This window comes from Dasypus novemcinctus, chromosome 2 (assembly GCF_030445035.2).
Source record: "Dasypus novemcinctus isolate mDasNov1 chromosome 2, mDasNov1.1.hap2, whole genome shotgun sequence".
NCBI classification, from domain to species: Eukaryota; Metazoa; Chordata; class Mammalia; order Cingulata; family Dasypodidae; genus Dasypus; species Dasypus novemcinctus.
In genome coordinates this window covers 186,548,684-186,573,939 of record NC_080674.1, presented here as the reverse complement: position 1 = coordinate 186,573,939, position 25,256 = coordinate 186,548,684, and the positions used below count along the sequence as shown (strand labels likewise).

The following is a 25,256-nucleotide window of genomic DNA, read 5'->3' as shown; positions in this document are numbered from 1 at the left end:
AGATCCGGGCAGATTCTCTCTCTTCTAGCCCATAATTCATAGTTGGCCTTCAAGACTCAAAGCAGAAAAGGAAAATGGCTCAAATCCAACGGTCTCTTGGTCCTCCCGGTGTCCCAGGCTTGAATCTGTCAGTGTGCCTCACACTCGGCGCTGCGACTCCCATTTGCCATCCTTGGCCTCACTGGATCACCATCTCCCCAGGCGGAGGCTGGGTCCTGCTCGGTGTCGTTGCTCCAGCGCTGAGCACAGTGCCGCAGCGAGGGGCCGTTCAGGGCGGGCTTGCCGAGGGCTGCCGGGTGGAGGCGTGGCTGCTCGCCCGGGCCGCTCCGACTGCCCTGCTCAGGCAGCTGCATCCCAAGAGACAGTGAAGGACTGCAGTCTCTACGTAGGAGTCCAGTTAGGTCATCGAAACTGGCGGCCTCAGCTGAACTAAACCTGGTCAACTGAAGAGGAATGATCGAAATGCACAATAAATAGACTGAAGACACATGGCCTTAGGGGAAAGGCCTTGGACTTGCATTAAAAAAAAAAAAAAAAAGGGAAATGAAGCTGGGTGACTTTGTGTGACCCTGAGCCTATCTTGTCACCTCTTCTTTCTGTGCCTCATTTTTCCCCACCGACAGGGCAGAGGGCTCCTAATAACAGGGTTCCTAACATCTGTGCAGCGTCGGTGGAAAAGCCTTTGTGGCATGAGTCAGGAGCAAGGTCGCCATAGCTCCCACCCCCTCCGTGCTCCCGAGGCCACCGTGCACGCTGCAAGGCCACTCGGTCCCCTGCGCTTCCCCTCTCGCCCCGGTGCGAGCCGCGCCTCGTCCTGGCGTCCCGGAAACGAGCGCGTGCGGGGAGCGAGCCGGGGGCGCGTTCCCGGCCGCCCTGCGCCCCCCTGTGGCCGCCACGCGGCGACCTCCCGGGCGCCCCGCGGGCCCCCGCCCCCGGCCGGTGACGTCACCGCATTCCCGGCCCCGGCTCCTCCCGGCGCGGCGCCTGCAGCCGCAGTGACCGCGAGCCCCGGGCGGCCGGCGGAGAGGAAGTGCGGGCCAGCGCGCCGAGCCCGTCCCCGCCGAGGCCGGCTCCCGCGGGGGGTCGGGGCCCGCGTCGCCGCCGCCGGGGCGCAGCGCCGGGCACGCGCGGGCCGAGCCGAGCGCCGGGCGCGGGCTGCCGCGGAGGCGCGGGGAAAATGGCTGATGACTTCGGCTTCTTCTCGTCGTCGGAGAGCGGGGCGCCCGCGGCGGCCGAGGAGGACCCGGCGGCCGCGTTCCTGGCCCAGCAGGAGAGCGAGATCGCCGGCATCGAGAATGACGAGGGCTTCGGGGCACCTGCCGGCAGCCAGGCGGCCCCTGCGCAGCTGGGACCCGCGAGTGGCGGTGAGTCAGCGCGGTGGCCTGGGAGCCGGGGGGCTCGGGGCTTGGCACCCGGGGAAGCCCGGCCAGCGCAGGCCGGGCCCGGGGGCCCTGCGGCCGAGGGAAGCGCTCACCTCTCCAGGAGCACCCCGGGGAGCCGTGTGGGGGAAGCTGGGCGACGTGGGGAGGGAGCTTCACTGAGATCCCCTTCCCAGGACCGTCCCCTGGCTGTGGTTCTGGCGACTCCTGGGACAGAAATTGGGTCATGACATTTCCTCCGCAGGCCAGCTCCATGATGCTGGGCTCTGGAATCCCACACCGGCCCAGTCCTGAGAGTCCCTTCTGAGCCTGGGGGCAGTCTGGGAGTCTTAGCTCCCAGCTAAGGGGTGCAGGTGTGGGCAGGAGGCAGACCTCCCCCTCCTCGGGCTTAGCGCTCTCCCACAGCTGGGAAAGCCTGGCAGACTGGTGGCCGGAGAACTCACAAGCCTTCCCTGGGGACCACCTGCCATCCGGCAGCCACTGCACTAGGCTCTCGACTTACCATGGAATCATTTCATACACCTTATTAAACCCATTTCAGAGATGGAAAAACTGAGGCTTAAAGTGTGCACTGAACAACTAGCAAGGGGCAGAACGAGGATTTCGGCCTGTTTCTGTCAGATTCTAAGTGTTCTCCACTTGCCCTCGCTGTCTTCCAATGTGCCTGGCTCTGGATGGGTCAATGGCTTAGGGACAGGGACACAGGGACATCAATCGAATAGAATCCTGCCCTCTGGGGATTTGCAATCAGCTACTTAATGGTTTTCCAAAGCGGGCCCAGGGCTATTGTGTTTGGCTTCAGGCTTCAGGGCTCAAGGCCGGGCTCCTGAAATATCAATCATGTTTATCAATGATGTTCCTTCTCTGGTTTCAGCTTGAAGGAACAATTGCTTAAAATATTTAGTAAAAAAAAGCAGCTATCACCTTAATGGTTCATCTCAAACGACCTATGCTTCAGATTAATTTTGTCATTTTGGTGGGGTTTATGGGCCTGTTGAAATAAGTGATACCTGATAGTTAAAAAAAAAAGTCTCCAAGGCTGTTTACAGTCATGTTTGCATTCATTCAACATTTACTGAGCACCTGCTGTATACCAGAGATACAGAAGTGAATAAGACTATTCCTGTGGTGAAGAGTTTGAAGCATCTTTGTGTGCCCTTGAAAGGAGAACTATAATGAGACTTTTGGAACACAGGAGAAACTGGAGGCCCAGAGAGCCCGAGTATCTTACCCAAAGTCACCCAGCCGGTGAGTGAGGGATCTGGGAAGGACCCCAGGCCTCCCTGACTCGGAGCTCCATGCTCTTTCAAACCCTGGGAGATGAGGAGGGCAGGGCATCTTTTGCTACCCAACCAAAGCCGTTCGTGGAAGTCTTCTGAAGCAGCCACTCCCAGCACTGTCCACAGGGACCCTCGCCTGTCCCGGGAGCTCACAGGAAATGACTGCTTATGTCCACACACCTGTATCCATCCCAGTCCACACTCCTCCTCGAGGCTGCATCCTTCCCTAAGCCCACTCCGCCCAGGGTGGGGAGGCCCCGCGGAGGAGGCGCTGATGTCAGCATCCTGCCAGAGGGAAGGGCAGGTAGCACTTGGGCTGCGGGTAGCCAGAGGCTCCTGGAAGTTTCCTGGGACTGGGGGCTGAGAGCCTGGATGGGAGTTTCTTTCTGGCAGGGTGAGGCATGGATTAGCCCCAGAATTGAGGTGGCAAGGAGAGAAGCAGCAGCACGCTCTCTTCTTCCAGGAAGCTGCCAGAGACGTGGCCCTCCGAGGGTGGGGGTCTCCCAGACTCACACCTGCTGAAGCTGCAGCTGAGCCGCCCGCCAGGAGGGCTGTGGGGTGCGGCGAGGTGCTGTAGGATGGTGGCCAAACAGGATGGAATCGATCCGACTCCTTTTAGGCTTCCGCGGCCCCGAGCAGGTCACCCTCTCCTACCTGCGATGAGTGCTGGGGGCCTGGGCAGGGTGGGGGGCAGGTGCCTTGGTTTGCTCGGAGCTGGGTGGAAGCCGGGCTCCACAGCAGCTGCCCACCGGCCTCTCTGCAGTCACCTTCTCTTAGACGACAGAGTCCTTGGGTCAGGCGGCCTCTGCCCCGAGTCCCCTGATGTGGGACCCCAGGTGCCCCTGGGGAAAGAAGTGCTGGTTTAGGCCTGAGCCTGAGCCCGGCTGAGCCTCTCAGCTTGTTTGGGGATCCGCCCAAAGCAATGGACACCCTGTTTCCATTCATCAGCCTTGGGTAGGGCCCAAAAGGTTTACATTTTCACATCCAGATTTCTCAGTGCCAGGCCTGGCTCCACCCTTGACTCACCCGGTCAGTTCAGGGCAAGCCCATTTCCCCCTCCTGGGCCTCGGTCAGCTCACAGGAATGTTCTAGACCCGCTCTGCCCCTGTTCCAAAAGGGATCAGGGATCTGAGGGAAGCAACATCCAGGGAATTATCCCCGGGACTCACAGGCGCTGGCTGTGCTCCCGTGCTGCGGGCCCCTGACTGCAGGCGCACGATTATAAATATGCAACAGATAAGCAGAAAGCATTATGGGAACAGACTGGTAATTCGGCCTGTGTGTGGGAGGGAGCATTGGGGATTCCCAAAGATGGCTGAAACCGAAGCAGGAAGAGAGCTCATCTCCAGAGGAACACAGAGAGCAGTCTGATAGACTGGAGCAAGAAGGCGTCTTTCCCGGGACCAGGGCGGGCACCAGGCAGACGAGGGGCCTGAGACGGGGAGCTGGTCCGCCTGGGTGGTGGTTTGACTTCTGTTCCAGGAAGGGCGAGCATCCAAACTGGTGTTGCCGCAAGAATGGACCCTGGTAACGTAAGGCCCAGGCAGGGGGCAAGGAGGGAGCTTTGCAGAAGATGCTGCCACGGAGACCCCATCAGTCGGCGCCACCCCGATTGAGTGGCCAGGCCACCCATGCAGGAGTAACTTACCTGAATGAGCAGAGGGACAGCCGGCAGTTGGACAGAATCCTGTGCTGTTTGACTCTGAAAACGAAGTCAATTGTAATTTGGATCTACTGGGAATTATTTCCCTGGGATTCGGTAACCCCGCTGCAGTCTGCAGGCTGAAAGCTCCGTCACTGCTGCCCAGAGCCTTATTTGGTAAAGGGATATTTGTCCTTCTGTGTTAGCCCCGTGTGGCCTCCTGTGGCTCTTTGCTGGCAGGCATGGCCGATTATGAGAGGCCTGGCAGATAAGTGGGCCCCAACAGAGCAAATCAACTTTCAAGGAGCCAAAAGTTAGCACTCCTCTCGTCTGGGCAAGAGCCCTAAGGAGCTAAGAAAGAAATAGAGCTGGATAAAGGGAAGCATGGCGCATGGCAGTGGGTGGATGGGGCAGTCACAAGTAGTTGCACAAGAAGGCAGTGACTACTGCACGATATCCTGGGCTGGCCCAGGGAAAAGAGCTTCCATCGGTGGCTAGGGAAGTAGGGGAAGGTTTCCCATAGGAGGCGACTTATGAGCTGGGCCTTGGAGAGTGACAGGATCCAGAGGAGAGTTTTGTTTTGTTTTGTTAAAGATTTATTTTATTTATTTATTTCTTCCCACCCCCTTGTTGTTTGCACTTTGTGTGTCCGTTTGTCTTCCTTGTTTTTTTCTAGGAGGCACCGGAACCAAACCCAGGACCTCCCATGGGGGAGGGAGGCACCTAATTGCTTGAGCCACCTCCACTCCCTGCTTTGTTGTGTATCTCACTATGTTTTCCTCCTTGTGTCTGTTGTCACATCAGTTTGCTGTCTTGCTCATCTTCTTTAGAAGGCATTGGGAACCAAACTCAGAACCTCTGTGTAGTAGGCGGGAGCTCAATTGCTTGAGCCATCTCTGCTTCCCAGGAGAGTTTTTTTTTTTTTTTTAGGAGAGTTTTTTTTGTTTGAGAGAGAGAGAAGCAGGAAGAAAGACCTTGGGCCTGGAGCAGTGGTTTGGAGGAAGGGGAAAACCAGAACTTAGTTCTGTTTGAAGTTCTAGTGGGACTGGTGGGAAGGGAGGCAAGGAAAATGAGCAGGGCCAAAAGGTAGAGCCTCCAGTGCTAAGTGCTAGGGTTCAATGCACTCATTCAACCAATATTTGTTAAGCCTTTATTATGTGCCAGGCCAGGCACTGCTGTAAATCGCAGGGACCCAGCAGTGAACATGAAGTCCCTGCCCTCACACAAGGCCCATTTAAATGGAGAGGACAGATGATCAACACATATGCAAATAAACCGAACAGGCCCTGGTTGGCGCTAGGGAGAAAATATTGCCAAGGGAGGAGGAAGGGGTGCGGGACAGATGAATGCGGGGACAGTCAGGCAAGGCAGCGCTCGAGCAGGGGCTGAGGGAATGGGGGCGCGGGCCCTTTGGGGATGTGTGGGAGTGCATTCCAGGCAGAAGGAACAGAACCTGCCAAGTCCCGGAGGCAGGAGCGGGCTCTGGAGCCACCATGGGCCCTGGGAAGTGGATTTCTTTTTGGTTGAGTTTTTCTTATATTTTTAATCAGAAGAGTGACACCGGCCAGGCCGTTGTGAAAAATGTCGGCTATGGCAGTTGGTTTGCAGGATGGGGAAGCGGCTGTGGCTCAGTCAGTTGGGCTCCCGTCTACCGTATGGGCGGCCCTGGGTCCGCGTCCCGGGGCCTCCTTGTGAAGGCAGGCTGGCCCGTGCGCCGCGGAGAGCTATGCTGGAGAGATGACCCAGCAAAGGGAGCCAAGCAGATACAGAAAAAACGCGCAGCGAAAGGACACAGAGGAGAGACAGCAAAGAATGGAACAAGCTGCAAGGGAGGGAAACAAACAAACAAATAAATCTTAGAAAAAGGGGGGGGATGGAAGAGGATGAAGCTGGAGTCAGGGAGACCTGAGAGAAGCAAAATCCTTTCTTCTTCCCTCCCTCCCTTCCTTTTGTTTTTTAATGCAGTCATTCATTTGTTATTCAGCATATAGTTATTGAGCTCTTACTAAGCTGCAGTTACCCCTCACGGCTCTGGGGATGTGGTACAGGGTCGGGGCTGGGACCCGGCTGGAGCAAGAATGCAGAGGGCAACTCCAAGGGCCGCTGCTGCCTCAGAAGCTGCAGGGACCTGTGACTAATGAGATGTCAAGGGAAGGGATTGGGAGGAGTCTCTGATGATGGCAAAATAAAAATCTTTCTGGGAAAGATAGCAGGAAAAAAAGAGGCCAGGTGCGGCCTGGTTGGGGCTGCAGTTCCTGTTCTCCCAGGTGGAGCAGCTGCTCCCGGCAGGGACAGGCAGGGACTCGCAGGCCCCTCTCCCTCCGCCCTCCGCCCTCCGCCGCGGGCGCCTCCGCCTGTGATCGGGGCCCATCACACCATCGGGCCATTCCCGGCCATGGCTGCCGGTAAATTAATTTCAGGTAGGTGAGGCACTCCTGCCGGCTGGGTGACCCGGGGCCATCAGGTCCCCTCTCTGAGCCTCGGCTTGAGGATCTGTCCAATGGGTTGACAACGACGTCATCACAGGGCCGTGGTGAAAATCAAAGGCGGGAATGGCCTTGGAGAAGGCTTGAGCCCCTGCGATTTCTGTGGCTGTTACATCTCGATGTGTGTGCATCACACAAACGGGGCAGGGACGGAGGCTGGCTGGCGAGAAGCTGGGCACTGAGTGACTCTGTCTCCTTCTTCTCTTTCTAGCCGGTTCCGAGGACCTGGGGGGCACCACAGTCAATGGAGACTTGTTTCAGGTAAGCACAACCGTTAGAGGCAGGGCGATAGCGGGCATCGGGCCGGAAAGACAGCAGGACCCACGGTGACACGGACTGAAGGAAACCTGGGGCCCACACACTGCGCTTGGCAGGAGGCTAAATGAGTGACCACCTCCAAAATATCTGAGCATTCCAGAGGTGCCAGCCCTTCCATCTAGAAATTCTGTTTCTTGGAATCTGCCCTACGGGAATAATTGGGTGAGGATCCCCAGATTCTTTGCAGGATTTTTGATAGTACACGAACTGGACACAACCTAGGTGCCCGGGGTCAGGGGACTGGGCAGTGGAACTGGAACACCAGCCTGTTGTTCAAAAAGGACCGTCAGAGCCGCCTGTGACGGCACGAAAAGATGCCCACGATACATGAAGTGGGGAGGGGCAGCTCGCCGAGCCACGGGCACGGTATGGTCCTGTTTTTCCCATTTTAAAAATATGTTTGCATAAAATATCTGGAAGGCTGTGCACCAGCTCTGCACAGGGGTTAGCCCCAGGGGATGCAGGAGTGAGGAAAGGAAAGGACTTTCACTTTCGCTGGAGGTGTTTAAATATCTCTACAGTTGAGAAAGTGTGTGCAAAGTCACACCACTTCAAAAAAAAAAAAATCTCTCCAGTGATCCTATACCAGGAAACAACAACCAAACAGTAAGGATGTTGCTAAAGACCTGCTTCTCTCGCTGCCCCCCTAAACCTCTGCCCCCCCTCATACGCTTAGAGCGAGAGCTCTAATCCCCAGCGGCTTCCCCAGGACCCCCACACCTGCAGCCCCCCCCCCCTTGCCCTCTCCCCCACCCCAGATGGGGCTAAGCCTCCTCTGGCCCAGCCCTAATGCCCACTCCCACTGACCGCGGGCACCCCTTGAGGCCCTGGCCCCCTCCATCCCGGGGGAAGGAACAATGCATTCTTATGTAAGAGGGCTGGGCTGGTGCCTTCCTCACGGGAACTGGCCAAGTCCCATTTCTGGAAAATTACTCATCTGTGAGCAAGCTAGAAAGGCAGTCTCTGGGAGTTTGGGACCTTTGTGTCTCGGTGGGCCTGAGAAGGCCAAAGAGCCAGCATTTATTCCTGGACCATCAGGTATTAGATTCTTGAGGCTTCGGCCACCCAGGCTGTGGGCAGACTGAAAAGGGCTTTGCGTGACCCAAAAGGTCTGTGTCCTCAAGTGGGACCTGCAACTGGAGAGACCCTTGGAGGCGCTGAAGGACCCTTCCTGTTCTAGTGATGCCAATCGTGAGGCTCAGAGAGGTGAAGTGACTTATGCAAAGTCACACAGGAAACAGTTCCGGAGGTTTCGTTGACTTGGGACCCCTCCTCCCAGCCCCTGCCGCTGTCACTGGCCCCCTCTGCAGTGGCTGGGTCTGGGACCTGGGCCTCCTTCCCAATCTCAGCTGGAGCTACTCTTCTTCTCTTACTAAGAAGCCTGGGTGTGTTTGTTTGTAAGTCATTTCACATCAGTGCCATCTAGACTCCCTACCAGCAGGGGAGGAGTCACAGATGAGGCGAGTCACTTAGAAGCTTAGCGGCGAAGGGCAGGCTCCCCTAGATCCTCTGGTGGTACTAGCCCTCCGCTGCTGGAACTGGACGGCCACACGGCTGGGTCGCCGCGGAAGGGCCTGCAGACTTCCTCTAGGACCAAACACAAAGCAGGGTCCAGCCTGCACCGCGAGGGAGGGAAGAAGCCAGAGCTCCTCCCTGCCCCCCTTCCGCCCTCACCCTCTTCCCTCCGCCCTCCCTCTCTCCTCCCCTGCCGTCCTCCCTCTTTCCTTCTCCACCCTCCCTCCCTTCCTTCCTTTCTTTTGATTTTTAATTTAATTTTTTTAATTAGAGAAGTTGTAGGTGTGTAGAAAAATCATGCAGAAACCCCTACAGAGTTCCCATATACCCTGCCCTCACACACAGTTTCCCCTGTTATTAGCACTTTGCGTTAGTGTGGTGCTTTTGTTACAATTGAAACAATATTGTTAGAATTACACTACTACCTGTAGTCCATAGCTTATATTAGGGTTCACTGTTTTCTTTGTGTCATACATTTCCATGGTGTGTTTTTTTTCCTTTCCGGAGCTGGGGCCGGGCAGTGAACCCAGGACCTCGTATGTGGGAAGCCAGTGCTCAACCACATCTTCTCCCCGGGGGTGGTTTTCCATCTGGTGGCTTGTTGTTTGGAACCAAACCTGGGACCTCCCATGCTTGAGCCACATCCACTCCCCAGTTCTATGGTTTTTAAACAATTTTCTCTCTGGTAACATATATAACCTAAAATTTCCCATGCTAACCACTTTCAAATATACAAGTCACTGGTGTTAATTCCATTCACACTGTTGTGCTACCATCACCATCATTCATTACCAAAATTTTTCCATTGTCCCAAAAAGGAAACTGCACCCATTAAGCATTAATTCCTCATTCCTTACCTATACTGTGGCCTCTGGTAACCTGTATTCTAGATTCTGACACTATGAAGTTGTCTATTCTAATTGGTTCGTATCAATGAGATGATACAATGTTTGTCCTTTTGTGTCCAACTCTATTGTTTGAGGACCGGGGCCGGGGATTGAACCCGGGACCTTGTATGTGGGAAGCTGGTGCTCAACCACTGAGCCACATCGGCTTCCCTGAGTTGGTTTTATCGTTTGTTTGCTTGTTGTTTTTTTTTTTTTTTAGGAGGCACTGGGGGAACCGAACCCGGGACCTCCCATGTGGGAAACAAGCTCTCAAAAGCTTGAGCCACAGCGGCTCCCCTGTGTCAAACTTACTTCACCCAGTGTGAAATAAGGTTCATCCATGCGGTCACATGTATCGGAACTTATTCCTTTTTACAGCTGAATGATATTCCACTGTGTGTCTATACCACATTTCATTTATCCATTCACCGGCCGATGGACCCTTGGGTTGCTTCCTTCTTTTGGCAGTTGTGAATAATGCTGGGCAGAATTTTCTTGCTCCGTTTCTTACTGTTTTCTGGCAGCCTGTATGCCTCTAGGGAGTCCAGCTACAAGCCTGGTCGCCAACAGGGTCTCAGGCAAGGCCTGCCCGTGCTTGCCTCTTCCAGCTCCACCTGCCAGGGGCAGGGATAGAAGGCCCCTGCAGGACTCCCTCCCCTGCACACACCGTCCCCCCCGCATCGCCATCATCTCCCTTTGAGCTAATCGGAGGACGTAACAACACAGCCTATCTTCAGGTGGTCAGTCCCACCAAAGATGGGTAGGCCCCACCCTCCTGCTGTCCCTGGAGCCACGGCCCACGCTTGGGCCAGCATAGCCCACAGTGGCGCTCCTGGCAGTGCCCCACACGGGCTCGCTCGGAAGAGGCGGCCGGCCCTGCCGGTAACCTCCTGTCTTCTGGTCCCGGCCTCGGCTGACCTGGTCCTTCCCTGAAGCTGAGGAGGGGCTCAGAGCACTCCTGAGCCCCTCGCCAGCCCGCCCGGCACCTGACCCAGCTCCCCGCTCCTGCTGTACCCACGGACCCTCATTGCCCCTGGAGGGGGCAGGAAGGTAAGCCCAGCTCAGACCCCAGAAAGGGAGCCAGCAAACTGCTTCCAAGAGCTTTGCCTGCCAGAAACACCAGTGCTCCTTGGTGCCGCAGCGCCGGTCAGCAGACATGGAACCCTCGCTGCACAGCCGCCGGGGGCCCCAAGGATGTTTCCTGGCTGCCCCATTTGCACGCGCTCTGCAGAGCACAGAGCGCTTCCCCGAGAGTGATCTCACGTGGACTGCACTTGGCGCCAGGAGATGACTCCCATTTAACAGACGCTAGAGCCCAAGGACCCCAGGGAAGGCTGCTCCAAAGTCACCAGTGCTCTTCCCAGCCCCCCACCCCCACTCCCCAAGCAGGCTGCAACCAACCACTCATCCTTTCATTCATTTAGCCACTCATTCTGCTTATTTGTTTTTTATTTTATTTATTTCTCTTTCCCGTTTTCCCCCCTCCCCGCCCATTGTCTGCTCTCTGTCCATTCGCTGTGTGTTCTTCTGTGTCTGCTTGTCTTCTCATTAGGTGGGGAACTGATCCGGAGTGGGTGAGAGGCGATCATTCTCTTGCACCACCCCAGCTCCCTGTTCTGCTATGTCTCTTACTGTCTCTCCTCTGTGTCTCTTGTAGCGTCATCTTGCAGTGCCAGCTCCCTGCGTGGGCCGGCGCTCCTGTGCGGGGCGGCGCTCCCATGCAGGGTGGCATTACTGCAGGGTGGCACTCCCACGTGGGCCAGCTCGCCTTCACCAGGAGGCCCTGGGCATCAAACCCTGGACCTCCCATATGGTAAATGGGAGCCCAGCTGCTTGAGCCACGTCTGTTTCCCTCTATTTATTTATTTCCTTACTTATTTTTTAACAGTTTTACTAAGGAAAATGTTTACATGACTTACTTTTCACCAGCCTGTTCTGGCATGTTTCTAATGATATCAGAATCTCCTGGATCAATGGTTAGCCAGTGTGCATACTCTGTAGAATTTCTCGCATGCTGTGCTCAGTTCAATAGTATTGCCACTGTAGTGATGAACACAACATTTGGCCAACAAGGCAGTAGTACTGTATTTCAGATTTCCTCAAAACTGGACAGTTTTTGGTGAGGATCGCTAGTTTCGCTTTGCCTTGCCTGATCATCTTCAGAGTCCGCTTGTGTCCCAGCACGTACTTTCTTTCCACTTTTCATAATGATGTTGGAGCCTACAGCGATCTACCCCAGTGACTTTTTTGTTGCCTTTGTAGCCACCGTCTCCCTGCCTTAGGTGTGTTCCGCCAGGACAGCACTCATTCTTGCATTCCTTTAGCGGGGTCCTGTTCTTGAGCGCCACACCCTGTGCCCTGGGCGGTGGATAGAGACCCAATCCAACAGGGACACTTCTTTTTTTTTTTTAAAGGTTTATTTTATTAATTTCTCTCCACACCCTCATTGTTTGCACTTGCTGCATCTGTTTGTTGTGTGCTGATCTTACTTTTTTTTTTTTAGGAGACATTGGGAATTGAACCCGGGACCTCCCATGTGGGAGGGAGGAACCTAATCGCTTGACCCACCTCCATTCCCTGCTTTGTGGTGTCCCTCATTATACTTTCCTTCTTGTGTCCCTTGTTGCGTCATCTTGTTGTGGCAGCTCACCGTGCCACCCCATTACATCAGCTCACTCTCTTGCTTGTCTTCTTTAGGAGGCACCAGAAACCAAACCCAGGACCTCCCATGTGGTAGGCGGGAGCTCAATTGCTTGAGCCACACCTGCTTCCCCAACAGGGTCACTTCTAAAAAAGGACAGAGGCCTGGAGAGAAATAATGGTAGCCCAGGATGGTGAGGGCTCAGCCGTGGGTACAGGCCCAAGAGCTAAGAGTTTAAGTTCTTCCTATGGGACAGGCTCCCTCCGAGAGCATCCCATGCCTGGACTTCTTTAATCCTCCCGATGTCCCGGTGATGGAGGGACTGTGTTATTCCCATTGTACGGGTGAGGAGAGGGAAGCACAGGGAGGTTTAAGAGCTTGCTCTAGTTACACAGCTAGTAAGAGCTGGCACTTGAAGCCTGGTCTCCAGGGGCCAGAGTCTGTAACGAACGCAGGGAACAAGACAGGGAGGGGGTGCTGGAGGTGGAATTTGGGGGCTGCCCCGGGTGGTGGTGGTAGGGGATGCTCTGGGTTCTGGGCTTCTAGACTCTGTCACATAAAGGAATTTAAGGGCACGCCGTAGGGGAGGCAAGGGAGTAAAGAGTTTAAGAGACAAGAAAAGGAAAAAAGCCCACAACCCCAGACACGGCGCGGCGTGCTATAGGGTGAGGCCTTCTAGGCCTTTCCTCCTCCCGCTGGGTGTGAGGGAGGGGCCTAGCACCCGCTGTTCTGATGGGCTGCCTCTCGCTCCCCACCTGCTGGCTCTCAGGGGACCAATGGAGAGACCTGTTTGGAGTTAGCTGGGGCTTCCCTTGAGCCCAGGGTCCCCGTGGGGTCTTTCCAGGTTTGCGCTTAGCAGTGGCCTTCCCTCAGGGGGGTTCTGGGTGGGGTCTATGCCTTGTTCTCAGCCGGGTCCTAGCTGTCCTCCTCCTTTCCCTAGACTGACCTGCTTCAGTGGGTGGGAGGTGGGTGGTCCTGGCGGGGGGTAGCGCACAAAGGGTAAGACACCCTGTCCTGGGCTCGCCCAGCACCTGGGACCCACTGCAGAGAGGGACTGGGGGGGCGGGGGGGCAAAGCTGCAGGGTCTGGGGTGCCAGGCAGGCGCGGCGCCAGTGGAGGTGGGCCAGGCTGGAGGTGGACAAGCCACCGCGCGCAACTTGCTGTGGGACAGACTGAATGGGACCCCGGGGTGTGCGGTGCAGCCACTCCCGGGGCTGAGGAAGGCACCCGGGGGGCCCGAGGTGACCCTCAAGGGTGCACCCATGCCCTTCTCGGGTGCTGTGGCCGGCTGCAGAACACCTGGGCTTCTGTTCTGGCTCCTCCCAGTCGGTGACCTTGGACTAGTCGGTTGACAGCTCTGAGCTTGATTACTCAGTGGGAGTCTGAAGCCCTGCCCGGCCGCTCCCACAGGCCGGGGAGCGTGTTATAAACGTCAGCCGGGCTTGGGTTCCTTCCTCCCGGAGTCCTTCAGTGAGCTCACTGGCCTGTGTGTGGGTGTGTGCGAGAGAGAAAGGTGGGGAATGGGGCGCGGGGGCAGCGGGAGGAGGGAGGCCCAGCCTCTGATCTTGGGAAAGTGGACTTACCGGGGAGACAGCAAACAAGCGCCGGACGCGTGTGGTGCGGAAGTGACTTTGGTCCCTCGGAGCCACTGGGTGTACTCACAGCCCATAATTTCCCTTTTGAACCTCGGCTCTGCCGCTACCGGCCTGGGCGACCTTGAGACTTCAGAGCTAGAGTTTCCCCACCTGGAGAGCAAGGCTCATCAACCCCACCGTGCTGGGGGGTAAGGAACAAAGATAACCGTTGCTTTGCAAGTTCTCCCCAAGTTGGAAAGCACTATAATCTGCCAGTTTTAATTCTAGGGCAGGCGGGGGGCCTGCCCACAGGGTCCTCCTCCAGCCCACTGCTCGCCGCCATCTGCCCCCACAGCCTCAGCCCTGGTGGCATCTGTGCCTTCAGCGTCTCCCAAAGGCCGCCCCACAGTTCCTGTCCTTCCACAGGCCTGGGCCTGAGGGGCCGCTGCCCCCACCGGCTCCTCCGCCTTCTCTGCCCAGGCTAGAACGCCCACACCCCCCCTAGCCGCTCCTCTTTACCTGCCCAGAATGCACCCCAGCTGGGTGGTCTTCGTTTATTAGGGACAGCCCCCACTGAGCTTCATCTCTGTCCTCAAACCTGAATGTCTTTTTTTTTGGCTTAACAATAGGAATGTACTGGTACAGGGTTTCAGAGGGTAGAGTGCCAGCTTCCTCCTTGGGGTTTGTGTCTTCTGGCTAACTGGCGATCCTTGGGGTTCCTTGACTTTTCCTTCACCTGGTGTATTATTCAAAGGGTGCTGGTGCAAAATACCAGAAGTCTGTTGGCTTTTATAAAGGGTATTTATTTGGGGCAAAAGCTTACAGTTACCAGGCCCTACAGAGTCCACCTCAAGGTTACTCTGTTGTCACGTGTTGAAGCAAGATGGGGGGCGACATCTGCAGGGCGCAGCCTTCCTCCTCCCTCGTAAGGCTCCGTGGGTCCAGCTCTTCCAGTCTCAGTTGTCGGCTTGGCATAAGGCTCGGCTCTCTTCCCGGGGCTTGGTTCTTTCCAAGCTCAGCTGCCGTGGTCCCTCTGAAAGGTCAGCTGTGAACTCTCAGGCGAATGGCTCATGTCTCTTCTCGGCGCCTCTGCCGTTTCTGTGAAACTGTCTTCCTCTGTGTATCTTCTCTGTGTATCTACTTCCATGTTCCTAACTGAGCGCCCGTTTATATAGCCCACCAAGGGGGCGGGGACGCAACCCTGCATGCCCGGATGCCGTCAGCCTGATTTAATGAAGTGAACGTAAAGCCTTTGAATTTAAACCAATCAAAGGGTATCATGCCCAGGGGAGCAGGTTACAAACATAATATCTCTTTTTGGAATTCATAAATAATATCAAACTGCCACACCTGGCGAGGCCCGGGTGGCGCCTTCTCCTCTCTCCTCCGGCTTCTGTGGACTTGGGCCCCTGGCTGCTCCCCTCGGCCTCCCTCTCCGTCTGACTTTCCCTCTGCTGAGAAGGGACTCCAGGCGGCGGACTAAGGCCCAACCTGAGTCGGTCGCGCTGAATGTCTTTTTTTTTTTAAGATTTATTTGTTTGTTTGTTTATTTATTTATTTTTTCACCTTTCCCCCCCACCCCGGTTGTCTGTTCTCTGTGTCTATTTGCTGCGTTGTCTTCTTTGTCTGCTTCTGTTGTTGTCAGCGGCACAGGAATCTGTGTGTCTTTTTGTTGCGTCATCTTGCTGTGTCAGCTCTCCGTGTGGGCGGCGCCATTCCTGGGCAGGCTGCGCTTTCTTTTGCGCTGGGCGGCTCTCCTTACGGGTGCACTCCTTGCGCGTGGGGCTCCCCTACGCGGGGACACCCCTGCGTGGCAGGGCACTCCTTGCGCGCATCAGCGCTGCGCATGGGCCAGCTCACCACCTGGGCCAGGGGGCCCGGGGTTTGAACCGTGGACCTCCCATGTGGTAGGCGGACGCTCTATCCTTTGAGCCAACTCCGCTTCCCCAAGTTAGGTCTGAGATGCTTGTTGGACATCCCCGTGAGCCTGTCTTTCGGAAAGGGCTCCGTCCGGGTTTGTGATGTGGATGGGCAGATGGTCAGATGGATGCCTTTATTTTTTTTTTTTATTTCAAAACTTTTCATTCCAAATGGATGAACACAATATACACTCAAGTCATAGTATACTACTGCGTTTTTTTGTCATCATTACTCCTTATTTACATATTTTGAAAAGGTTACAAATATTCTCCTCCAACCAATTGAAGTTAGAGAGTTGAGTTAAAATAGCAGATCTTGGGAGTGGATGTGGCTTGAGCAGTTGAGTGCCTGCCTCCCACATGGGCGGTCCCAGGTTTGGTTCCTGGTGTCTCCTAAAGAAGACAAACAAACAATGAGCAGACATCAAGCAAAAACAACAAGTAGATGAGAAAAAACAATGAGCAGAAAATGAGCAAAAACAAATTAACAGGGAGCAGATGTGGCTGAAGCAGCTGAGCACCCGCCCCCTACATGAAAGGTCCTGGGTTCGGTTCCCAGTGCCTCCTAAAGAAGACAAACAATGAGCAGACATCCAGTAAAAAAAAAAATCAAAAAACATGTGCAGACAATGAGTGCAAAACAGAGAGCAAACAGACGACGGAGCCATCGGGGGAGGGAAGGCGACAGTAGCAGATCCTGGGCTGGTACATGGGATCTGGGGCCTTTTTCCAGGATCATTCTACCCAGGTCTAAGTGAATTAGGTTGAATCCCTTTTCAGAGTTAGACTTTAGCTGCTTACCTATTATCTTGTTTCTTACCTTTTTTTAACCCATTTTTTAAAATCTCTAAATGGACGTGTAATGCTATTCAGGAAAGAGTCGTCAGGGCAGCGCCCCAGCTGCCCCACCCAAGGGCCGGACCTTGCCCTAGGTGCCGGACGATACCACCCTGCCCTGGGCCCACCCTTCCCTGACATTCCACCCACTGCTCCTTCGCCCCGGCTGCCCACGTGCCTGTGGGCAAACGCCGACTGAGCGCCTCCCCTGAATTGGCCGTGCTGGCTCGGGGTCTGCACTCATTCAGCCTCTGGTTATCGAGCACCCACTGTGTGCTAAGGACAGCGGTCAGTGCCACAGGGCAGAGGGCCCACCAGACACGTTCCCATGGGGAGGTGACACAGAGAAGCACGAGTAATCAGGACAGTTTTGATAAGTGCTTGAAGGAGGAGGCCAGAGAGATGACAGAATGGAGCAGAGGGTTCACCTGCCAGGCCCCGAGTCCAGACCTCAAGACCCTCAGGAGGAGAGCTCAGCACCCCTGAGCCCGTACCACCCCTGGGGCCTCACCGCAGTGGGCACCCTTTGCCTTCCAGTCCCGTCTCCTTCCGCATCCCATCTGGCCCTCTGTGCACCCAACGCATTCCTGCCTGCATACCTCCCCCAGGTCTTTGTTTTTCTGGCGCTTTCTGCCTGGAATTGCCCTCCCTTCTCCATCCAGTGAAACCGTATTTCAGCCCACAGATTTCCAGCTCAAAACTCCCCTCCTCTGTGAGTCCCCACCCACCCCCAGCAGCTCTCATGCCCCTGCCTCTGGCACAGCCCTCTCCACCTTCCACTGGCAGACAGGGCAGGCCGGGGTCCATCATCCCCTGGCCTCGGTTTCCTCCCCTGTAAAATGGGAACAGAGAATAATAGTCATAATTCTAACTGCCATTCCTCCACGAGCTCTTTTAAGGAAGTGTTCTACAAGCATTGTTTCATGAAAACCTCACAACAGCTCTTAGAAATGAGTTTATTTCTTTAGTTAGTTATTATTTTTAACCCCTTTTTTCACATGAGAAAACCTGAGGTCCGGCAAGGTCAGCCAACTGGCCCGGGCCACGCACACATCCGGTGAGTGGCAGAGCTGGGGTCTGAATCCCGGCAGCCTGAGGGCAGAGGCCCCACTCTTCACCTCTGCACAGCCACAGCCACGGCCCCCCTGCCGTGTGGAGTGGATCGTTCATTCATCCGTTCGCCAAATATTTACCAAATGTCTGCCACATACCAGGCACTGTGCTGGGTGCTGGGGAGGCAGCAGTGAGCAGCACAGATGCCATCCCTGCTGTCACGAAGGTGACATTCCGATGGAGGTGACAATGGACAAGTAAACACACCTAAAATGAGTTCATTTCTGACTGATTTCGTGTCACTGAGTAAATAAAATGAATAGGGACCAGCTTTAAGGAGAGTTGCAGGAGGGTTTCCCCGTGGGCCTGCTAAATTCTTTACAGACACTCAGTCCTTCTATCACCCTTTGGGGTAGGTCCTGTTATTTACCCCATGAGGGAAGCGAGGCGCAGAGAGGTTGAGTCACTTGCCCAGGGTCACACAGGGAGGAAGGTGAGAGGGAACACCTCTTGCCAAGGCAGGGACGTGGTCACAGGAGGCCGTGGGTGTGAGGTCGCTTTGAGGGCTGCTGAAGTGTCCAGATGTGAGGGGGTGTCTGGGTTCTCCGGTTGCGCAGAGAGGTGGCAGAGCCAGCAGGAGCAGGCGTGAGGACCGGGTACCCCCGCGCGTTTGTGTCCTAGGAGGCCAACGGGCCCGCCGACGGCTACGCGGCCATCGCTCAGGTGGACCGGCTGACGCAGGAGCCCGAGAGCATCCGCAAGTGGAGGGAGGAGCAGAGGAAGCGGCTGCAGGAGCTGGGTGAGGGCAGCGCTGAGGCCGCGAGGCCGCTGCAGGTGGCCGCGGGCGTCCCCTCGGTCTCCCCAGGGCTCGCGGGCCGGGACCCATGGGCGTGGGGCAGCCCCCGGCTCTGCCTTCGGGTGGAATTGGGCAGCACGGCCTCCCGGGGGCCGCCGCTCATTCTCCCGCTGGGACCACAGACGCCGCTGCTAAGGTGACGGAACAGGAGTGGCGGGAGAAGGCCAAGAAGGACCTGGAGGAGTGGAACCAGCGCCAGAGCGAGCAGGTCGAGAAGAACAAGATCAACAACCGGTGAGGGGCGCTACGGATGTGGGAGGAGCCATGGGGCGAGGGAGGAGCCATGAGGCGAGGGAGGAGCCTTGGGGCGAGGGAGGAGCCATGAGGCAAGGGAGGAGCCTTGGGGCGAGGGAGGAGCCATGGGATGTGGGAGGAGCCATGGGGGTGAGGGAGGAGCCTTGGGGATGTGGGAGGAGCCTTGGGGTGAGGGAGGAGCCATGGGATGTGGGAGGGGCCTTGGGGCGAGGGAGGAGCCTTGGATGTGGGAGGAGCCTTGGGATGAGGGAGGAGCCATGGGTGTGGGAGGAGCCTTGGGGATGAGGGAGGAGCCATGGGATGTGGAGCAGCCTTGGGGACAAGGGAGGAGCCTTGGGGTATGGGAGAAGCCATGGGGATGTAGGAGGAGCCTCGAGGAAGAGGGAGGAACCATGGGGTGTGGGAGGAGCCTTGGGGATGAGGGAGGAGCTTGGGGTGTAGGAGGAGCCATGGGATGTGGGAGGAGCCTTGGGGACAAGGGAGGAGCCTTGGGGTATGGGAGAAGCCATGGGGATGTAGGAGGAGCCTCGAGGAAGAGGGAGGAACCATGGGGTGTGGGAGGAGCCTTGGGGATGAGGGAAGAGCTTGGGGTGTAGGAGGAGCCATGGGATGTGGGAGGAGCCTTGGGGATGAGGGAGGAGCCATGGGATGCGGGAGGAGCTTGGTGTGTGGGAGGAGCCAGGGGATGAGGGAGGAGCCAGGGGGTGTGGGAGGAGCCTTGGGGTGAGGGAGGAGCCTTGGGGTGTGGGAGGAGCCAGGAGGACGAGGGAGGAGCCAGGGGGACTTGAGGGGGCTACTAGATGGAATCTGTCTGAAGGACGGGTGGTTCAGTGGCAAGAGCCCAGAAGAGGGAAGAGCTGAAGCCTCCAGGCGCTTCTTGGGTACCAGTGGAGCTGAACACCTTGAGTTCTCATCTCCTCTCCAATACAGAGAGGGGGCAAGGTCTGTCAGTCAGCAGAATAGGCCCCAGGGCCCCAGAAGGCGAACCAGACTGCCAGGGTCCAGCAGCCAACAGCAAGGCCTGGGCCGTGGGGTTAGGGTCAGCCAGGGTTCTCCATGGTTGTTCAGCCATGCAGCACCAACCCATGCGTGGATTTTTACTACTTGTAGAGACGACAGCACTTCAACCCAAAGTGGCTAAAGGATAAAAGGAAGTCAGTGGTCCGTATAATTGAAAAGGATAGATAGGACTGCAGGCAGAGCTGGATCAAGCACTCAGAGTTAATGGGCACTTGCTTTTCCTGTCTCACCTCTGCTTTCCTCTGTTTTGGTGTCGGTCTTGGGCACACACTCCTGGTATGCGGCAATGATGGCTATCAGCAGCTCCAGGCTTCTGCCCTATCCTCTCATCAATCCCAGTGAAATTAACATCTTGCTTCCAATAGCTCCAGCCAAAGTCTCAGACATAACCCTCCCTAGTCCGGCTTGGGTTGTGTGCACACCCCAGGAGCAGCGACTGTAGCCAGAGGGAGAGAACTCTGATGGGCCCCGCTTGGGCAGTAGTCCCGTTCCTTGGGCTGTGTGTGGGGTCAGTCCATCCAAACCACAGGGACCGCAGTGGAGAGGGATTCTGCAAGGGGGATGATGCTGGGTGGGCCAAGGCAGCAGGCGCCCACCAGAGCACACTTAGCAGAAACGGCCTCAGCCTGGACACTGCCCAGCAGCCCCTGCCTTTGAGGCTATGCCCTTCAAGGTACACTTCCTCCCGGGAGGGGAGATGGCCAACCTGGGAAGCCTCCACATTTTCTTCGAGAAACTGCTGCATGCCAAGCCCTGGACTGGGCTGTGGGTCAATGGAGATGAGGAGGACCCAATCTGTGCCCTCCAAGAGCTCTGAGGAGAGAGATACACCTGCACAACTGAATAGGGCACTCTGCAAGGGACCTGTGGAAGCATGAGGGATGGATGGGCTTTGGGCTTTGGAGGGTGAGTAGGAGTTCATCAGGGGAAAAAAGGAGACGGGGCAAGGGTTTGGGGAGGGCATTCCAGACCAGGGAAGAGCAAGATATGAAAGGAAGGACAACAAGGAGTCAGCCAGAGGGTAGGGAGTGGTGGGTGAGAGGGCAGGAAAAGGGCAGGATGGGGTGGTTAGCGTGCCCTGCCCGGAATGATAAGGTTGAGCAGGTACAAGGGCAGCAGGGAGCCTCTGAAGGTTTATGACCAGGAGTCATATCAGGGCTGAGTTTTAGAAAAGGCACCCTGGCTGGCAAGAGGATCCCTGCTCTCCTCTCTGGGGAGTCTTCCAGAAATGTGCTTCCTAACACCTCCCCTGGGAGGTACTAACGCGTCTTTTTCTCTCTTTAACCCTCTGCCTGCCTGTCCACCTCGCCGCCCTGCCTTCCCCTTCCTAACGCCTTCTCCTAACCTTCCCTCGCAAGGATCGCCGACAAAGCATTCTACCAGCAGCCAGATGCTGACGTCATCGGCTACGTGTACGTGTTGGCTCTGTGCCATTGAGGAGGGGTTGGAACCGCAGGGCGAGGGCCCCTAGGTGTGGCCAGCACAGGTTCTCAAGTCTCCTGCTTTTGCGGGTACGTTGAGGGGCCTGGGGCAAGGATCGGAAGAGGAGCCCCAGAGTGGGCACCGGCGCCCATCCCGGCCTCCAGCCCTCTAGCAAGCGTTTACTGAGGCTACTCTGCCTGGAGGCAGCTTTGCTAAATCGGAGCCCTTCCAGGCAAGGAAAAGAATGCACTGAGAAACAGACAGAACGCACTGGACAAGGTGGGAGGGCAAATGGCAAGGCAGCCCCAACTCCACCCCTCTGAGATTCCTCTCGGGGGTGGGAGGTGGAGTGAAGGGGGGTTTTATTGAACAAAACCAGCACTGTGTCCTAGGTGCTGGCGGCAGAGCACGAAGAATAAAAGATGGTTTTATATGCACGCGGTCCCCGCCCCCTATCCCAAAGTGCGTGACTCCTTAAAATTGGGCCTGAATTTGGCCTCGAAGCCCTTCCCAGCCCACCAGGGGCCCCTCGCACATGTTCTGGCTTGGGGTCTAATTGGAACAGCGACTAACTGAGATCTAGAATGGCAAACGGGTTTTGTCTCATACCAGTCCCAGTGGCTTGGTAGTGACAGCCTGGAGGGGGTGTGTGTTGCGGTTGCCGAAGCTAAAGGAAAAAAAATGCAGTGGCTGATGAGACGTTGGCCGCTGGCCGCCTGCCTGGGTGCCCAGCACCTGCTGTTCCTGACTTAGCCGCTCCGCCCCCAGGGGCCGTCTAAGCTGTCTGGGTTCAACCCTCACAGAGTGCAGTGCGTACCAGGGCAATAGCTTTTCTTCTTTCCTTCCTTCTGTCCACTCTCTTGCCTGTCCTGTACTTACTGGTACCCATCCTCTGCCAGTCTCTATTTTAGAAGCTGGCTGGTATGAATAACCAACCGGCTTGTTGTCCCTCCAAGTTGCTCAGTCTGGAGGAGTTACCATAAGAGAGAGTCGCCCTCTGCTGGGGGAGGGGGCTGGGTGGTGAGGAGGCTGGGTGGGGAGGGCGGGAAGAGAAGGTACAGAGATAGGAAACACCTAGCTGCCTGCAGTGGCTGGAGTGTGGAGGGCTGCGGCGTGTGGGAATGGGTGGGAGCCAAGGCAGTGTCAGTCTGAGAAGCTAGGACTTGATCCCGGAGGCAGTGGGAGCCATGGGAGGCTTCAGGCAGGGGGACGTCAGATGTGTGTCGGTGCTGGGGAATACGGTAGGGGCCCAGGGGTCCACTTGTGCCTGAGGAAGTGGCCCTAGGAGCCCCAAAGAGTCAGCGCTTCTCAGACTTGAACCTGCCTTTAACCTAGGGATCTTGTCAAAATGTAGATTCTGATTCAATGGGACAGAGACAAGGCTGGAGATTCTGCATTTCTAACACACCCCATGGTTATGCCACTGCTGCTGGTCCAGGGACCACACTCTGAGCAGCAAGGATAGAGGGGAGCCTTCTGACCCCGAGAGCAGACAGGCCTGCTCCTCGGACAGCTCCCCTTTTCGCCACCCACCATCAACCCTGCAAGGCGCTTTACATTTTCCCCAAGCCTGGTCACACCTGCCACCTTGTTAGATTCTCAGGCCAACCCGCCCAGCTTGGCGGGGTGGAGGCTATGATCCTATTTTATAGTTTAGGAAGTGAACACACAGCAGGTAAGCAAGATCTTTAGGGAGGGGCCAGGTCACCCGAGGCCGGGCAGGTTGGTCCTTGGCACAGCCCGTGGGGATCAACTAGCGAGCTCCCCATCAACAGCAGAGCCTGGCTCTCAGCAGAGCTAGTCCTGCTTGAGCTTCAGAGGGGCCTTCCAGGGACCCTTACTGGCCAAACAGGGTGCAGATCAGGATCGTTATATTATCTTTCCCTTAATGATCCCGTGTTCGGATTGGTCCACTAAAACGTATTCACGACTTTGTTTTCCAGTTGTTCTTAAACAGAAACTTCTATAGCTGTCAACCAGAACATCTAAGGAAGTGACCATCAGTTTTATCCTGACTTAATTCCAATCAAAAGACTTCAGGGGAACCTTCTCCAGGCTGTGGCTCAGTAGAGACCAGGCGTTCTGTGGCTGAAAAGGGCTCTGCAATCAGATGTGCTTGGGAAGAGGCAGAGTCTATGCCCATTACACAGCCTGCCTCGGAGATTCAGGATGCAGACCAGCACATTTAAAGGCACTGAAAGTCTTGCTGTAAAGATCCCCTTTAACTGAGTTTTCTATATGTATTTGACCACACAGCCTTGTGTCCACAGAACATTCAGGCAATGCTGAACCAGGCATTTTGATGAGGTAGTAAATCAGTGTCCTATCTCTGCCAAGCTGGGGTACTGTCATTAGTTCCTCAAGGGCCTTTGGATGCCAGGCGCATCAGGTTGGAAACTCCTGTTGGAGAGGAAACAGACAGAGAGCACCCAACTGGGTTCTGTAGCTAGGGTGGCAAAGTGAGACTTTTCGTTGATAACTGAACAAGCAGCAACAAAAGTGTGCTCTTCCGGGGGAACAGCATTCCAGGTGGAGGTGAGTGCAAGTGCAAAGGCCCTGAGGCAGGCCCAAGCTAGGCTTCCTCTGATGCCAAAGCTGCTCCTGGGCGGTCTGAGGTCGGAGTGCACAGGGCTGGGGAGTAGACTTTGAATGGAGTGCCCCAGTGGGAACAAAGCCTCACTGTTTCAGGAGAAAGGGTACGGTAGTGAAACCTCTGTCTTATCTCCACTTGCAGGGCATCTGAGGAGGCTTTCCTGAAGGAATCCAAGGAGGAGGCCCCAGGCACAGAGTGGGAGAAGGTGGCCCAACTGTGTGACTTCAATCCCAAGAGCAGCAAGCAGTGCAAAGACGTGTCCCGCCTGCGCTCGGTGCTTATGTCCCTGAAGCAGACGCCGCTGTCACGCTAGGTGCCTGCTGCGAGCTTGGCCACAGAGCGTGGGCAGGGAGGGGCAGAGGAGCCGTGGCTTCGGCCAGGATGGAAACCACCTCCAGCAGCTGCCACCCACAGCCTGTTCCGTTCCTTCCCATTTCCCAGGGCTGGGAAGGGGAACCTCACCCGTCACTCCTCATTCCCTCCTGGCCATCTGGCCCAGCCCCCTACGCCTGTTGTCAGTCTGCTCAGTTGTGACTGTCCCTCCTGATGTTTTTTTTTTTTCTTGGCTTAAAGGGTGTGTTGTTAACTCTTTTTACACTTATTTATTATCATTCTCATTTCTCTGGAAGTCAGACCTGGTGTCAGGGCTCTGTTTGTGCCTAAGACTCCCCCAGCTTTGTAGCCTTGAGAGGGAAGGATATTCCCCTGGGAAACCAGGAGTTCCCAGCCGGAGGTGGGAATCCCCACCTGTCCGGGACTGCTGTCTGCGTCCGCACAATGAAAGACAACTTCTCCCAGAATGGTTTCACAGCCTTGATCCCTTCTGATCCTTTCGCAAGCCTGCGAGGTACCAATCCCGTTGTCCCTTCAGTATAGCCAAGGACACCAAGGCTCCCAAAGGGCAAATGGCTCAGAGTGAGGTGAAGCGGCAAGACCAGAGGATCCCGGTGGTGGCTTCCTCTCAGCCTGGGTGAGAGGCTGGCGCCCAAAGCTTTCCTGAGGGAGGAGGGACTGGCCAGGACCTTATGGATGTGGAGGACCCACCTCTCTGCAAATTTCACCGCCCCCCCCTTCAGCTGCGTCCCTCTGTGGATTTGGGATAAATAATAGCAACCATACTGTACCTTCTTCCTCTTCAACAGAGGTTGCAGATAGGGTACAGTCAAGTCATTGTGACCTGCACAGTAATTTTAAAAATTAACTGCCAATATTTAAAAATTGGAATATTTCACACCAAAGCCTGCAATTTGGGCTTGGAGATCAGAAGCACTGGCATCCCCAGGTCCCTGTTCCTATGTGGGAACACGCCAGAGGGATAGTGGCCCTTCCTTTTTAGAAGGCCACGGTCCCCACCCCTCCATGTCCTTTCCTAGTACCTTGAGCCGAGGGCCACCATGCTGCACTGCTCTACATTTGCAATCCCTGCCTTATACCTGAGAGACCATGATTGGGGCAAGAAATATACCAGGTCCTAATCATAACCCCTTCACTTAGAAACCTAGACTGGTTTACATTTTGCTCAGGTCTCTTCTTTGATAACCCTGAAACCTGAAGGGACTATGCATTTTTTCCAGTACTG

At 55.9% G+C, this 25,256-nt stretch overlaps 1 protein-coding gene across 2 annotated transcripts; it reads left to right on the top strand.

The window, feature by feature from the left end:
• Positions 1-1,005: 1,005 nt before the first annotated feature.
• CLTB (clathrin light chain B) lies at positions 1,006-24,263 on the top strand. 2 transcript variants are annotated; one of them, XM_058282539.2, is made up of 6 exons: positions 1,006-1,364; positions 6,999-7,048; positions 18,213-18,330; positions 18,510-18,621; positions 21,021-21,074; positions 23,819-24,263. In XM_058282539.2, exons 1-6 carry the CDS (start codon positions 1,178-1,180, stop codon positions 23,988-23,990), a joined length of 693 nt encoding a protein of 230 aa, XP_058138522.1. In that variant the 5' UTR covers positions 1,006-1,177; the 3' UTR covers positions 23,991-24,263. The 2 variants fall into 2 exon arrangements, with proteins under 2 accessions (XP_058138522.1, XP_058138526.1); XM_058282543.2 differs by lacking the exon at positions 21,021-21,074 and having other exon boundaries at positions 1,019-1,364.
• The last annotated feature ends 993 nt before the right edge of the window (positions 24,264-25,256 follow it).